Source organism: Sander lucioperca, chromosome 13 (assembly GCF_008315115.2).
Source record: "Sander lucioperca isolate FBNREF2018 chromosome 13, SLUC_FBN_1.2, whole genome shotgun sequence".
Classification (NCBI taxonomy): Eukaryota; Metazoa; Chordata; class Actinopteri; order Perciformes; family Percidae; genus Sander; species Sander lucioperca.
In genome coordinates, this window is record NC_050185.1 from 7,735,451 (window position 1) to 7,752,446 (window position 16,996).

Sequence of the window (16,996 nt, forward strand, 5' to 3'; positions counted from 1 at the left end):
CCGTCTCTCGCGCATCTCTTCCTCTTGACACATGTCACGTGATATTTACCGCTCAATAAAGCCCACAAACTTGCTAAAAAATGAGTAAACAAATGTCTTTGCAGAGCTTTTTTGCTCAGGGGAAAAGGCCCGCGGAGGAGGAGACAGAAGAGGAGCCTACAACTTCAAAGAAAAAGAAATTTAACAGACAATACCAGGAGTCCTACTTAAAATACGGATTTATCGCAACAGGTGATTCTCATGTGCCAAGTCCGCTCTGCATAATATGTGGCGAAAAGCTAGCAAATGAGGCAATGAAGCCTTCACAACTTATTCGGCACATGGAAACCAAGCACCCCACATTAACAGACAAACCTTTGGAATTTTTTGGTTGCACAGAAACAAGAGCAGGGCTCCCACTGATACATCGTTATGGTAAATTGTGTTTTTCATGCATTTTACATTTGTTTTCATATTATATATATATATATATATATTATTAGATATTTCTTCATGCTGGTCGTATCATTTTATTTTGTCGTGTTTATCCGCCACACCTTTAAGACCGGTACGTGAAAATATGTCTTACATGAAACCGGTCCGTGGCGCAAAAAAGGTTGGGGACCGCTGTCTAGCTAGCTGTCTGGATTTACCCTGCATAGATCAGAGAAAAGGTTAACCATAGTCCTCATAAATCGACCGGAGTTTAAAATACCAACAGAAAGGAAGCCAAAGGCAACGGATATCCGGCCTAAATGACTGAAATCCAGCGGATTTTCCGGTGGCAACGGAGTTTTCAACTAACGCGAAAAAAATCTCTGTCTATCGCGATATGGCGCAGCCTATCGCGATTTGTACTGCCCTGACGATAAAAAAAAAAAAAAAAAAAAGAAAAGATATTGTGCAGCCCTAAGCCATATCTAAGAAAAAATAGGCTACTTGTCATCTTATTTTATTTGTTAAGGAAGTAATATTGTGTGTTTTACTTCTCGTTTTATCACCAGTAATAAGAGCAACAGTAGTGTTGACATTAAAATGATTACCTGCAGAGGAGTCGTCGTCATGGTCGGAGCTCAGGTACCCATCACTCCTCCTGTCAGGGGTGCTGCACCCGGAGCCCCGAGAGGCTGTGCGGCGAATATTCGGGAAGGACGGGGACAGCCTGCCGCAGTCGTCGCCGGAGTCAAAGTCCCTGCTGTGGCGGAAAGGCAGCCGGGTGTCCCGGCAGGCGTTGGGCGTCCTCTGGTTTTCCCTGCCGACGCTCTTCGGTGCCAACAAGTTATTCCTGACGAAATTTTCATTCAGCTCTGTATACTCGTATTCTCGGTCGCTGCCCACCTCGTTATCATTCGGTTGAAAGACGCCAGTTGGGGCCGGTTCCCCTCTCAGAAAGATGGGTTTCCGTGGCGGAACAGGGATCGGAACGGGCTTACCTGTCTTGCCGGTGAACCTGCTCCGTTCACGCCCGAAGGAGCTCATGACACCCGCTATGTTACCTGCCGCGTGGAGACTCACGCCTCCAGAATCAGACACCTTGGCCCTCTGCCCGTCGCCCTCATCATCCCGCCGCTGTGGAATCCTAACATGCCCCGTCTTAGAAAAGGCAAATGTGGCAGCGTTAAAGTTTTCATCTTTGCCTTCAAACCTTTCCGGGTCGTTTTTCTTCTGTCGAGCTATGGTGGTCTGCAGGTAGATCACCTTGAATTTCTCCTCCGCCAGAGCCTTCTGGAGCCTCTTTAGGTTCGCTTTACATTTCTCCAGCTCCGACTCGATGTCCTCTACAGAGTTTAAGTCCATTTTGGGTACTTTTCCGTCGGGAAATTCATTCCTCCAATGTTTTGCAAATTCCTCCTGCTCCCACATATCGACGTTCAAACCTTATTTTTACAGTCTATGGTGAAAACCGGGCTTTCCGCCAACCGCAGTCTCGTAAAAGTCAGAGAGAAATGTTGGAGCTATCTGTTCTGTGTCTTTAAAACAGTCTGTCGCATATATTTCCTTCCACCTTCCTCTCCTTCTGAGAAAAAAACTGTCTGTCGATATTAACTTGACCGCTTTCTGACCATCTTCAACCTCCCACACAACGTAACAGCAGACGTTCGTGTCTGTGCGCGCAGCGTGTGTGAGGGATGCGGATTACAAGTTTGCTACTACGCTGAAAAGTTTCGAGACTTCCTGTATTGAGACGTGCTGCCTTCAAGTGCTGCTCGGCCAAATTTGATCTATATAGTTTTTCTAACAATCGAATCAATGCAGCACACCTAATTTAAAAGCTGGTGTGTTCGGCTTTGGTTGAAAAAAATCAATAACATTGGTCCTGTAGCTTTAACATTTAGAAATCAACCACAGAGTTAGGGCCTACTTTCTGCTAGATAACCAGGGTGGCAAAGTGTGTTGTAGGCTAGGTCAAATTTAGCATAAGTAATATTAAAATAGTTAGGATAAAGCAATAAAAAAACAACAACACAATAAATGATAAGAGAGAATGTAGAAACACACTATTTCGCTATGATAGTAATATCACAAAACGTTTTATCATCAAATGTTCACACTGCTTATGTCCAGATAAATATACAATATCACCTGAGTACCAACAGAATATTCCCTATCATGCGTCATAGTTGAAAGAATTCCGACAGCACTTGAATGCCACAAAACTAGTGAAGTGGAAGGAGTTGAGTGAAAATCACAGAAATAAAATGGATTGAAATCCGTAGGTTAATAGTAGAACAGACTTATTGGATATGTTTCTATTGTATTGCTCATTCATTTCTATTGAAGCTGCACTGGTAACACATTGCACAATGACATTTCTTTGTCCAATCAGGACATATTTGATATGATTATGATATCCAAAGGAACAGGAAAGGCTGTTAAAAAGAGAAACCCAGGCTTATGGAGCCTACTGTATTGGGTTTACATCGGTCCATTTGGGAGTCTCTTCTATTATCTCACTTATTGTCTTAACAGCATGGACAGGCAGTTCCCATAGATACCAGTAGTGAGTAGCCAACTTGCATTACTGAAGACAGGACTGTACTGTAAAAAGGATGGCACTGTGACTAGAGCTTGTCTGACACCAGTCTTCTGCCTCCAGCTGGTGGTTTGACATAAAGGAAGGGGGAAATGTGCTGTTGTTTATCAGGCTGCTTGCTATCAGGCCTCAAAGAAAACACTCTGCTGGCACCACAAACCCACACGTTTCTACATGCATTTGTGCATGCACATCGGACACAGGCAAATGCCATAACTCACAGTAGATGCACACATCCTCATTATCTTGCTTTTTTTTGGTTGATGCTATGTTATCACTGCAGAAAAATGTGACCTTTGCTAAACCTTTTTTTTACCTACTTGATGTGTGGCACACCAGACTTTACATAAAAAAAAATTAAATTTAGCAATGGAAAAAAATGTTATATCTTACCTTGAAAATGTTTGGTCATAGTGATTTTCATGAATGATGATTACTCAAAGGGGTAAACATAAAATCCAGTCACCTTCATTTCAGTGGGATACATGCAGCTGCGTCCAGATACAAACTTGGTAAGCAGCCAAGCAAGAGACTTCCAGTAAAATAAAGTTGTAATGCAATACAACAGAGGAGAAAGTTTTCGCTACGGACAGAGGCAGAGATGGACGCTTGGTATTTTCAAGTGCCTGTTTGGATCCCTGCCCAGAACGGAAAGATCATTCTCCTAAAAGCTTCCAGTAGCCAGATGAAATCATTGATCAGCACTCATTGCGGGCCTCAGAGCCCTGATTGGGTTACTGTAATGAATAGATGGGAAAGGCCATGACCAGCCTGGAGTCATGAAACTGAAATACTAATCACAAGCCTGACATAAGTAGCAGAAAATGTATGAACTTTTTTGGTAATCCACAAGTGTTCACCACAGTCAGTTTGTGGAATGCAGAAGTGTTTGTCTCAGCTGAAACAATGCTCAGTAAAAAGATAATGACATGACTATGCACAAAGAGTGGAGTTGGCAGACAGCATTCTTTACATCTCATTCCCAAAGCGCTTTGCAACTCACCACCATTTGGTTGAGACGCAACCAGTAGTGTGAGGCAAAAAACAACAGGATGAAAGACATGAACAAAATCTCCAGTGATGCTGTTATTGTAGCATTTACTGTCTACTCTCAAAAAGGATGCGTCACTGTAACATGTGTGTGTCTTCTATAAACACTGAACATGATATCTGCAACATACTGTATACAGTACATTCACAAGGTATCAGTAACCGCGTACTGCACAGTGTTGTGTTACAATGCAGTGTCACACTTGTGTGTCAAACATGTTCTATGCCAAAAAAAGACAGAGCTATGCTAAAAAATGATTAAAAAAAAATAAGAATAAGCTTTGGTCAGGATTTCAAATTTTCAAATTATTATCTATTTAAATAAATTGAGCTGTCAAATGTCTTATGAATACTCAATGTATCTTTCTATTCAATGAAACTACTCCCTAATGGCTCCATGAAGAGTTTTAATATGGTATTCTCTTGAAATATATTAAACAAAATTAATGTGTGCAACTCGCAGTTCTTTTAAATCAAGGCTGAAGTCTTTTCTTTTTGATGCTGTCTTTCTTTAAAAAAATAGTTAATGCCTATACTGCACTGTAACTTTTATTCTTGTATTTTATATCTGTCTTATTCTATTTTAGCCGTTTTAATATTTGTAATTGTTTTTTTAACTGCTCGTTAATGTTTTATGTAAAGCACTTTGAATTGCCTTGTTGCTGAAATGTGCTATACTAATAAAGCTGCCTAGCCTTGCCTAGTATATTTGAGGTCTGTGGTTATGGGACAAGGAAAGTAAAGTACAGGGTAAATTGCTTGAATGACAGTGTGCTGGCTATAATGTAGTGACATGCACTGCACTGGTGACAGACTAATGAGCCAAAGATCCAGCTCTGACAGTCTGGAACTGGCTACTCCAGTTGGATCTATGCTGCAGCAGAGTGCACCGTGGAGAGATATACTCTGCCAGACAACAGAGAGACTGGAAGAGTATAAATACCTTGGTTCAATCACTGATCACAAGCTGACCTTTAAAAGTAACACTGACCGAATCTTCAAGAAATGTCAACAGCACCTGTACTTTCTTTGGAAGCTACAACGACTGCAGGTCAACAAGTCAATACTCCAAACGTTTTACAACTGTTTCATTCAATCCACCCTCACCATCAGCATACTGGCATGGTTTGGTTCCCTGAGTGAGATGAACCAATGTCCCCATCAACAGGATCATACAGATGAGGGGGAAGATCATTGGACAATACCAGACCACTCTCACAATCAAGGGCGTAACTTTGGGTTCAACATTGTGTGTGTGTGGGGGGGGGGGGGGGGGGGGTTTAAGATCTCCACTTTTAAGCAAAATTGAAATTTTGAGCATCAAACACTTTATTTTCTGCATTCTTGTGAATTTCTCTGCAATAATTTACGGTGCAAATGTCTTCATTTATGTAAAGGAAATTATATAAGGTTTTTGGAGTGGGTTGCACTGGCCAGTTTTGATTATTGGGGGAGTTGTAACACCCCCCCCCCCATCCCCACTGTAAATTACACCTATGCTCACAACCATCTTTGACAAACAGGAAAATCAGGAAAAGTAGACTCATCATATCAGAGCCCACCCATAACCTCAACAACAAGTACCATCTGTTACCTTCAGGGAGGAGATTCTGTTCCCGGCCCCTAAGATCCAAACGAGCCATGTCCACCTTCGTGCCAGCATCCATCAGACTGTTAATAATATAATAATATATAATAATAAAATAATAAACACCCCCCCTCCCATCACTCCAGACTTCGACCTATTCTCCCTACTCGCCCTTCTACTCCTACCCTCAGGTTTTTTAGTTTTTAGTATTATACTATATAGTAATCCCGCAAGGGAAATTACAATGTTTTCACTCCGTTGTTAGAATACACACTAGACACAGGCCTGATATACACACACTTGCTCAGTACCTGTACTAATGGAGAGATGTCAGAGTGAGGGGGCTGCAGCCTTCCCGAGCAGTTGGGGGTTTAGTGCCTTGCTCAAGAGCACCTTGCCAGTGCCCAGGAGGTGAACTGGCAACTCTCCAGCTACCAGTCCACCACCATACTTTGGTCCGTATTAGGACTTAAACCAGCGACCGTCCGGTTCCCAACCCACCTCCCTACAGACTGAGCTACTGCCATCCCCAATTTATTTATTCTCGGGTATGATTATTGACTATATATTGTTGTATGTTGTTTCTGAATGTGCCTGACCACAAATGAAGTTCCCTCACAGGAAGAATAAAGTTCTTTTGATTTTGATTGAGAGGACTTCTATCAGTGGGTATGTGCCGCCCTCTTGTGGCTGCAGGTGCTACCCTGCATGACAAAACAAGCATGACGAGTAAAACAACACAGCTACAAACAATAAAATAGCACAGTATAGCATAGTACTATATTTATTGATTGGATCATTTCCACAGGACTTCAAGGACAGTGAACGTACTAATCATATATATGGTGCTACAAACAATATTGCTAATTGAGAGATAAGACCACAGCGATACACTTTGACACAACAAGGACGTACAAATTGTAAGAAAGTACATGTGCTTTTAAAGATTCAACGAGTCCTATACATCACTTAAAACCAAACATACGGTACAATTATATCAAAATAGACACAAATATATTATTATAAAACACGTTTGAAATTGCATCCCATTTGTTTAGGAGAACAGAACACACAATTTCTTATCAAAATAATATCTTTTTATCCAACACATATAATCCACAAATTCCACTCCAAATTTGTTGTGCTTTTTTTTTTTTCCTGTAATCTCTATTAAGGCAACAATAGGACAGCACCACAGATGCAACCACTGGAGTCACAGGTAGGTAGTATCAAAGGCCACAAACACCCTCCCATAGACATTACAAATATATTTTCAAGAAGACAAACAACTACAGTCAAAAGTTGCAGGTTATGATCCAAAATGGCCATCCTGAGCAGTAGTAAGAAACTTAAAGAGTGATGTATAATGATTCATAAGCCATCAATGATTAGGCCTGGCCTTTAATATTATAAAACTTAGTTGATTTAATGTAAATATTTTTTTTTAAATAACAGTATCATAAATACTTACCACAGCAATATACCAGTCTTCACATCAAAGACTTTTACAGTGACTCATTGCAAAACCTCCACAAATGGTCTTTGCATAGTTAATAGATTTTCTGATAGTAAATGCATAGAAAACTAAATCAGTGTGTAAAATATGGTATCTAGCCATTATGTGAGGAAAGTCTGTCATTTGCTAACAGAACAAAGTGCAAAATCTATACACAGATTCTTTTTTTTTGTGGCTAACACATAATAGTGATCGCTGTTAGCCTTACGAAGCAGTTTTCATACTTTTCTGATGGCACTCGCTACCAAGGCTTCTCGCCTGGTGGTTACAAATGCCTGTTGTTTTTCATAATAGGCTGCCTCATTAATAAAAGTGGGATAGACGGTGCCCGAGCCATGGTAGTGGATGGTCTTTCCATCAAATGTTTGGAACATAGGGTCACCGGGGTTCAGCGGTTCCCAGTCACAGTCCTGAAACAACAAGCAATAACCACGGGGGAAAGTAACTTGAGTACGTTGCTCAAACTAAAATAATATATTCTCACATTCACCAAAGATGTCTCATTTCCTCTTTCATAATAACTCATGTTTACAGGGTCAATAGGTCAGATATATGGGCAGTGAAGGCAACTGTAATTTTTTAAGATAATTTTTTTGGCCATTTTAGGCCTTTATTTTGACAGGACAGATGAAGACATGAAAGGGGAAAGAGAGGAGGAATGACATGCAGCAAAGGGCCGCAGGTCGGAGTCAAACCCACGACCGCTGCATCAAGGATTAAACCTCTATATATGGGCGCGCGCTCTACCAACTGAGCTACCTGGGTTCCCGACTATTCAAACTCTTACCTGCAAATTGGGGTGCACCATGGCAATGATGTTTCCATTGGCATCCCTGGGGTAGTCAATCCTCTCCAAGACCCGGAAAGCTTCCACTGTACAGGGAGGGAACTCCATGCCTGAACAAAACACAGAAAACAACATCCCCAATATTGTTAGCATCCTGGAAAATCATGTATTCCAAAAAAGGAGGACACTGATGTAATATGTGTCTTAATAATGTATAAGGTAATCTGAATCCTGATACAATTCTGACTAAAAATTTAAACAAGGTGAGAATAAAAAGAATCTAAGCTAACAGAAGAAAGGGAAAAAAACTAAACAAACTCTTGTCCGCTGTGATCCTAGATAAGAATGCACTTTTCAACTGATTCAAAAGAGGAATCAAGGTTTTCACCGAGATCCTGGCCAGAAACCTCCCTTCATGTGAACATAAGTACCATTTTTATCCAAGGCACAACAACTGCAGTCTAGTTATGATCTGACCCTCATTAAATGTAGTCTACAAGAAGAAAAATACATTCTGTACATTTATGTTTGAGATGACACGACAAAAATGTGCTCTTCCAAACTGACTTCCGAACAAGACCTGAGTTAGAAGACTTCAATATACATCAATATCAATGTACGTATACGAGACAATGCCTTGGGAGCTCTCTCGCTCTCTGAAATAACACTAAACAAACGATGGGTTCCTACATTCCCTGTCCATGGGACTCACTCTGCAGGCTGTCATGGCAGCGCGTAATTGCAAAAACAAAAAGAATGTGCTCCCTGGGAGCATGGGATTTTTGCAAATCTCACTACAGGCTGTAGGTGGTGCCAGAGGAGCCGGATTTTTTTTAAAATGACCTGCTTCATGTAGTTCTACTGGAACATAGGGTCAGTTTCAGCAAATATGACAGAAAGTTAGTTTTATAAGTCTTACCTACTGCACCTTTAAGATTTTGCGACTTTCTGCAATGCATGCTGAAGAAGTCAGTTAAGCCTCAGATACATGGTGCCTAATCCACTTGGTGGAAGAAAAAACTCTCAGTACTTTCAGTTGTTTTAAAAAAGGACACAATCAATAAGAACAAAACCATAAAACCAAGACTAGTGAGGCTGTCAATGCTAACATGCTCCCAATGATAATGCTAACATGCTGATGCTAAGGAACTATAATGTTTACCATGTTCACAATCTTAGTTTAGCATGCTAATATTTGCTTATTAGAACTAAACACAAAGTACAGCTGATGGACGTGTATTTAATCATAAATCTAATCAAACATTTGACTTAAATTGTGCTTGAGGAAAAGTCAGGGGATCACCAAAGAATGGCTGTACAAAATGTAATCTTAATCTGTAAAGTAGATGTTGAGATAATTCACAGGATATTTGAAACCTGTTGGTGCCGCTAGCAAGCTGGAAGGTTTCACACAGTGCCAAATTGGCCTTTTTCAATATCAGGAACAGGATGTGCAGTGCTTTTTTGGCAGAGCTTGGACATTAAGTAAGTCGCTTTACCACTAAGATTAAGACCACTAAGCTGTATTGGTATGCAAGTGGCAGCACAGAGCAAAAAAGGACAAATGTTCCAAAAGTTTCCTCACTAGATCTCAGTGATTGTTATTCTACAGAGCAAGTCATTTTCAACTGTAACAGCAATTCAATCTCTTATAGCTAAACGAGTTGTTTCTTCATGCTGCTCAGCTTCAAAGTGCAGGGACACCGATTCATCACCATGCCTGGGCATTCATCAGCACCAGTGCGGCCCCACGACAGAAGATTACCACACCATTGGCAGCCAGACTCTAACAAGCAGGCCATTCAACAGCAGGCCAGGCAGGGGAAACCAACAGACTGCAGCTCACACTTGGCACAGACAGCTTGTTTACGTAAAAGAGGAAGGAAAAAGTCGCCTTGCGCCTAAACATTGCAAACACTGTTCCGTGCCTTTGGGAAGAGAAGGGGCAGAGCGGTGGCGGGATGAGCCAGCTGCTGATATATTTAGAGATCCTTGTGATCTCTGAGTGTAGGTAGGTACATCTGCATGAATCAGACTGCCACCCATGGGCGTTTTGTCACAAAATGTTTCTCGTCAAGATGATGCTGACAAACAGGAAGGCTGACTTCTTATTCTATTAGATAACACATATGAATCACAGTATTAGTCGTCCCTGAGTCAGAATTTAACGGACACTTTAATACACTATAGAATTTCCTGCAAACTTTGAGAATCATGTTTGCCTTAATCTCAACTGCTTTGGCATAATCCTTTCAAATCTTTGGACCTGTTGATGAATGCCATATAAATGTGGTGTGTTATAGCTTGAAATTCTACGCTGCTATGGCATGCCTGCCCTACTGTACCTTCATTAAACAGTTCGATGAAGTCCAGGGCATGTTTCAGTATTACCCTCATAGCTTCAAAGATGTTGCTCCTCAAAACACCTTGAGGCTGAGGACCCACTTCCAGACCTGCAATGAAACAATCAGAAGCCACATATGCAAAGGTTAAACTATTATCTATCTACTGAGGGAATGTCTTGGGAATATTTGAAATATTGTCCATTGTCCACAGAGCAATTTGGCTGGACTTGAGAGACTCACCAACAGGGTGTTTGGCAACAGAGCGTGAAGTGGAATATTTCAAAAGAGGATGTTCATTTAGCAGAACAAGACAACTGGCTGGAGCGATGGCTTTCTGCAACACAAAAGCAAGAGCTCAGCTGCAGATTAAAACACACGTTAACACAGTCATACGCTACACTTCATCAGCCAACGCTATCTTAAGCAAACCTAACTGTGAGCTTCAGGGCTCTGCTCGACGGTACGGAAAATTAAATCTGCACCAGCTCACGTCGGAGCAAATGTGCAAATGCATACAATAACAAACAGACAAACACAATGACCATGTGCATCAGTCAAGTTTACGTCAGTGGTTTGTCCTGCTAAAGTAAATGCACAAAATCATTTTCAGCACAACAATTCTGATTCTTGTCTCCCTAATTAGCATTGTGGGCCTTCATCATCAGCCTAATGGATACAAAAAAGTTCAACTATGACCTGCTGAGCTTAAGCTGTCGATGGTTCAAATAATAGCAGATTCTTTGTTCTGATTTGTTTTGACTGACGTCTCTGAATCAGTGGGGGAGCTGAGTCGCCATTTCTGAAGTCAATCCTCTATCTACTGTATGTATCTCTGTGTAGCATTTGTTTGTTTTTAAAGTTAAAAATCATATTCCTCTATCTCTCACATTCACAAAGAGTATGTTGCTTTTGGCTGCTCTTTGCCTCTCTGGTGTTGCTCTGTGTGCCTTCGTTTTGTGTTGAAAAGCAAGAAGAGGGACATCATTTGCAGGAATATTAAAACTATGTCACGCAATGTGAGAGTACGCCTCTTCCAGTTCAAGATTATGCATCGCTTCTATTGGACTCCCTCCAGATTGTTTAGACTTGGTTTGAAAGACACACCAAATTGTTAGAAATGTAAGACAGAGGTCGGCCAATTACTTCATGTCCTATGGTCCTGTGATAAAGTTCAGGAATTTTGGACCGGGATACATGATAACCTATGTTGGATGTTCTGGGAGATCGATCAATCCTAAACGGAACAGATAAGCACATAAGAAGAGCTGGGTCTAAACTAGTTTAATGATAGCCAGAAGGATTATTTTAAGAGGATGGAAGAATGAAGGGGTGCCGTCAACCCAGGAGGGGGCTTGTGAGATGGCTAGGGTGGCGGCGTTTGAAAAGATGTCATATAAACAGTTTGTCAGGTTGGATGTCTACACTAGAAAATGGGGAAGGTACCTGAGCTTTCTGGAGGGCTCCTAAGTAGCTCTGTGCTGGGAAGAGATGTGTATGATGGACTTATGGTGTTGTCATTTATACATATGTTCAATGGTTTATAGTGTGTCTATTTTGTTATTATGCTGTAAATTTTGTGGTTAATGTGTCATCTTTTCTTGATTTTGGTCTTGGTGTGTGATGATGACGGGGGGGGGGTGTTCATGTTTCAAATTGTATGTTTTGTGTGTTCTGTTAAAATAATCAAAAAAATGTTAATCATAAAAAAAGAAAAGCAAGAAGAGGAACGAGAGGCCTAGTTCATTGTAATCCAAACTGGTAAGCAAGCTAACTTAATGTCAGCAAAGTAAGATTTGTAAGGTTTTATAGTAATTATTCAAATGTGTTTTAAAACAAAAAAATGCTGATTTACTGTGTTTGAAATACTATATACCATCTTTAATGGTTGTATATGAAACAAAAAAAGCAGGTGTCTTCTCAGGCACAGAAGGGCAGATAATGACTAACGAAAACCGGCTGGTGTATTTGGATGGTTGATCTTTTAAATGAGTTTGTTTAACACGTAAAAGGTAAACTGATGATTATATTATCAACATAGGTTAACGGAACCTTTACGTGGAGACATTCGAGTAAAACATTTACTTTTAAGCACACACAATGATGAGACACCAAAGAACCCCCACAGTCACCACCTTTCACTTTGTGTGTGCCGTAAAGTTTAAATATTAAAATTTGCTCTTCGAGGCTGTCACCTTGATGTAGTGCATCATCTGCAGATTGAAATGGTCATTGGAGCTCTCCAGGATCAGAGTGCAGCCCATGTTGGACGTTGTGTTGTGGAGGTCAAAGATAACATCGTAAGCGTCTGGGCTTTCTTTGGGTCCGAATATCCTGTTGATCTCCTGGGCTCTCTGCACCTCGTAGGGCAGGTTATCTCCTCCCGGGGCACTGCAGGACACACACACACACACACACACACACACACACACACACACACACACACACACACACACACACACACACACACACACACACACAGCTTATCAGACAATTCTGCTGAAGGAGCAATGAGCTATGAAGCAGGTTAACGATTGACACGAGGCTGTCTACTTGTCCTACATGCCCTGTAACACTTCCACCTATCTTTTGGCCATAGTGGAAAAATCTCTATGATTAACAAGTTAACACTATGAGAGCAAAAGCCAGAAAAAACACAAGAATTTCCTGTGTCTGTGTTAAACAAAGGGTTCGTATTTAGTACAGTTCCTCACATGTGGATAACAGTAAACCAATAATAACTGATGATGCCTTGATAACTACCATGATCCACCTAATCTGTTAATGTGTAAAGTCGTGGCAGCCATTAAGTAATTCTACATTGGAATACAAAAGTTGGATTCAGCTGGACAGGGGTCCTCTTTGAGAGTGTTAAAAATAAACTGAAGCCACCTTCTCCACGTCTTGCATGTCTGCTCTTAAGGATCCTTGAGAGATTTGTTGTGTTGCCAGGCTGAACTTGCTTTTCCCCCCACCCCAGACAGACGTTCTACACGCTCTGAGCAGAGAATGAGAGCTGCCCTTTTTTTCTCTTAGCTCTTTTAAAGCATTTCAGAATAACCACTGGTCTAGGACATTCTCCAAACTACTGTAGAATAGCACCTCTGCTGTGCATATTGTCTCACCTCCCTCACATCTGCTCTTTAGATCCCATTTTCAGCAAAAAAACTGTCATTGTCCGGACTGGCAGGACATTAGTACACAAGCACAGTGTGAACTACAGCTGATTAAGTGGTCTCAGCTGAGAGGACCCACAGGCAGTACATGTTAGGAAAAGCAGAGCTGTCAGTCTATTTACATTGGAGAAAAGGACACCATGAGCTGTTTTTAGAAAGAGTGTCCAAGTAGTTAATCTTCTTATATGTTGCCTTCAGAAAAGCCAAACCGTATGTGTTTAACAAGATCTTTAAAGGTAATTTCAAATGTGCAGGATGGGGCAGTAACAGTAACTCCCTCCATACAGTATGATTTGAGCTTCTACCATCATTTCAGTAAATCAACGTAAAACATTTTAAAGGGAAACATTACAACAGAACTTGAAAATATCACAAATAAACTATATGTAAAATATGGTATACATCATAGGAAATTCTGTAATAATAATACTATTAAACACATGCACTGTCACTCAACTGTACAGTTGGATACTCACTATCCAAAAGCACATGCCAATATTCTCATAACAGGGGATTTAGAATAAAAGGCCAAGATTTAGCCCATATAAAAAAATATGATGGTGATAAGACTACAAGAATTACAACTTCCCCTGGGGTTCCAGAAACACAATATCCTTGGGAACGTTATTATAGTGAGATACAATGTTATCATTCAACCACTGCTGTGTGTGTTCATGCACACTGACTATATGAGCCAGCGTTTGCGTAAGACTTCATCTTTCGCTATAATGCACACGAAGAGGGACGAATCTTAATTCAATTGCAGCTCGGTCACGTTTTGCTCACGTTTTTCCTGCTGGCTGACAGTCGGCTCAAGTCTGGGAGGAGGGGACACGCTGCTCTGCTTTTATTGGCAAGGGGGCACGGGGGGAGAGAGAGATATGGCTGATAGTAAACACACATAGGCTACACACTGCCTGAGATAATAACAGTTTGATATATATGTGTTTTACTGTAGGAATTGCTAGAAGAGAACTGTGTAAATCCTATTTAAGCCATGCTATAATTTAGTCTAACCTCTTTCTTCCATTTAATCCATCCGCTATATAAATGCAGTCCATTTACCATATACTGTTCTATTGTTATACATTCTCTAAGCAAGAGCTCATATTTCCCCCATTTGTCTGGCAGAGCACACAGATGTCAATAAAGTTTTATTTAATAATACATTTTCCAACACATCTCCATTAACTGATCATTAATGATTCAACATTGAACCCCAGTTAGATCCTTGATTTGAGTAATTTCATTCGCCAAAAAACAGCCCCAAGAACATTTACCGTTCAGACGTCACAATTTACATTATAGTTAAGCACCTGTCATGAGTTTTTTTTAAACAGAAAATCCCAAACCTGATTAAAGCTGTAAGCAGTGACTTAATTAAAAGGTGCAAGCAGCAATAAGCGGACCCAGATTCGACAATGTACATTGGAGTTACAACTTCCTGAAACATCATCAGGGTCTTCCTTAACACTTTGGTGGTGGATCTGTTTTACACACCAGGAAGAGGACATCTAACGACTGTAACTTCCTGCTGCAAGTAGGTGGCGCTATGACCTATAAATAAATGTTGGCATGTAGATGTCTTCAGGCCGTGACACTTGTCAAGCACAGGACATTTGGGGGGTGGGGGTGGGGGGGGGAGATTTGGGCAGATTGGACAATGCACAGTCTAGTTAAACCACTTCTTGTTTCGTGGCATTACTTGGAAATGGAATGTCTTGCCATGTCCACGCCGTTCGACAAAAGCTCAAAATGTACTGAGCAATTTTTAAATCAACTGGGTCAATTCTGTAGGAGTAGGCCTACATTAAAGTAGGCTACAATGCCTGCAAAATGGTCAAAAACATCAAAAAATGCATATTAAATTTAAAATGTTTGACTTCCTGTTGATTTAAGTTCATGGCTCCAAGAGACTTTTTTTTTGTAATTATGGACGTATGCCTACCAAATTTCATACATCCAGGTGAAACGTACTGTGAGGGCTACTTCATTGAAAGGTTGTAGGGGGCGCTATCGAGCCAATTTGCCACACCCAAGCACCCTATCAGATGTCCATTTTCACCACTTCTCATGTGTGTAAAGTTTCATAACTTTCCGATCACCTTTATCCTCTCAAAATTGCAAATTATTTGGCTAAATAAAAAACATTAAAAAAAAAAAAAAAAAAAAAAAAAAAACCATAGCGATTTCAATAGCAGTAGCATTAGAAAAGTGGCTGACTGTCAGCCACTGTAGTACAATTCGGTGTAGTAGTTGTGTATGTAGGGGATCGGCTCACGCCTATGTACCACAGCGGCTGACCATAAGCCACTTTTCGATCTTGGCAATAGGGCATTCGCAGCCCCCCCCGCCGACGTTGTCAGTGCTCGGGCCCTATAATCAGTAAAATCACATAGGAGCCTGTTGTTAAATGAGAATCGGTTTTGTGGATCTGTGCCATGAAAAGTTTCCATTCAACATGTGTAACAGCAGCCATGAACAACAACAACAACAACAACAACAACAACAACATCTAGATCCAGCAGCGACACTGTAGCCTACATGACAGCTGTGTTTACCTGAGGTTTTCTGGGGTGAAGGCTCGGTTCAGGTCCGTGTCCACATATCTGGTGCACTTCTCCACAGCCTTCGGGTTGGTGATAAAAGGTTTGGTCTCGACCCCTTTTCTCTGTATCTCGGCGCTATTCTTCACCCACAGGTTGACAAGCGTCACGCCTGACATCTCGTTTCCGTGGGTCCCTCCAAAAATAGCGACTCTCCTGGCCTCGTTCAAACACGCGCTGTTGTTGCAAGAAGACATGTCTGGATGGTAAAAGTATGCCGTCTGGACGAAGACACGCTGGTGGAGCAGAGGAAAAGTTTACAGCCGGAGCTTCGCAGTCTCACTGTTTAAATGCCTGCTGTGGCTGCGCGCTTACGTAACGTGCCCGCTGGCTTGTTGTGCTCAGTCACCGTGCGTAAAATGAGTTGTGCACGACATCTCCAGTTGCAGGCAAAGCTCGGTTAACGAGGTCCCTTCCTTTTGTTTACCTATCACTGTCACACTCGGGGAAAAGATGAACTACTCGTTTCCGGTGACGTTCTTCCAAAATAAAATGTAATCAAAACAATGTTTCAATATGTAGCTTTGCATTAACAGGTACTCTTTTAAGGTAGACTTGTCGGGATAGAGTACTTCCGGTCATGGCCTTCAAAATAAAGCCATTTGACGTGTTTAAAAAATACAAAATGCCAGCGGAAATAGAATTTACAAAGCCAAAACTGAAAATACAGCTTTATGTTTCCTTTTTCTTCCCACAAAGTCCATTCCATGATATGTACAGCTACATCCTACGTTATACAGCAGACTAGGACTGAAGCAAGTTTTTAGTACCTAAAATACAGAAACTGTGTTACTGTTCCTAGAGGTGATTGAATGTCATTGATTCCCCTTATTAAACGTATAGCATTCAGAAATGCAGATAGATAGGAACGGACAAGTAGGATGATTTTTTTTAAACTTATAGGACACATCTGAACTT

General features: G+C 41.1%; 2 protein-coding genes across 2 annotated transcripts in view; both read right to left on the reverse strand.

Moving 5' to 3' along the window:
• Positions 1 to 1,842, reverse strand: part of abr (ABR activator of RhoGEF and GTPase) — a 144,823-nt gene extending 142,981 nt beyond the window's left edge. The window contains exon 1 of the mRNA XM_031310734.2: positions 1,023 to 1,842. Within this exon, the coding sequence (XP_031166594.1) occupies positions 1,023 to 1,842 (820 nt within the window). The remainder of the gene's footprint in view (positions 1 to 1,022) is intronic.
• A 4,577-nt stretch (positions 1,843 to 6,419) lies between these two features.
• On the reverse strand, positions 6,420 to 16,550 carry aspa (aspartoacylase). Its single transcript, XM_031310880.2, has 6 exons — positions 16,034 to 16,550; positions 12,492 to 12,687; positions 10,540 to 10,633; positions 10,300 to 10,407; positions 7,955 to 8,064; positions 6,420 to 7,577 (listed from the first exon to the last, which is right to left on the reverse strand). Exons 1-6 carry the CDS (start codon positions 16,273 to 16,275, stop codon positions 7,386 to 7,388), a joined length of 942 nt encoding a protein of 313 aa, XP_031166740.1. The 5' UTR covers positions 16,276 to 16,550; the 3' UTR covers positions 6,420 to 7,385.
• Positions 16,551 to 16,996: the final 446 nt, after the last annotated feature.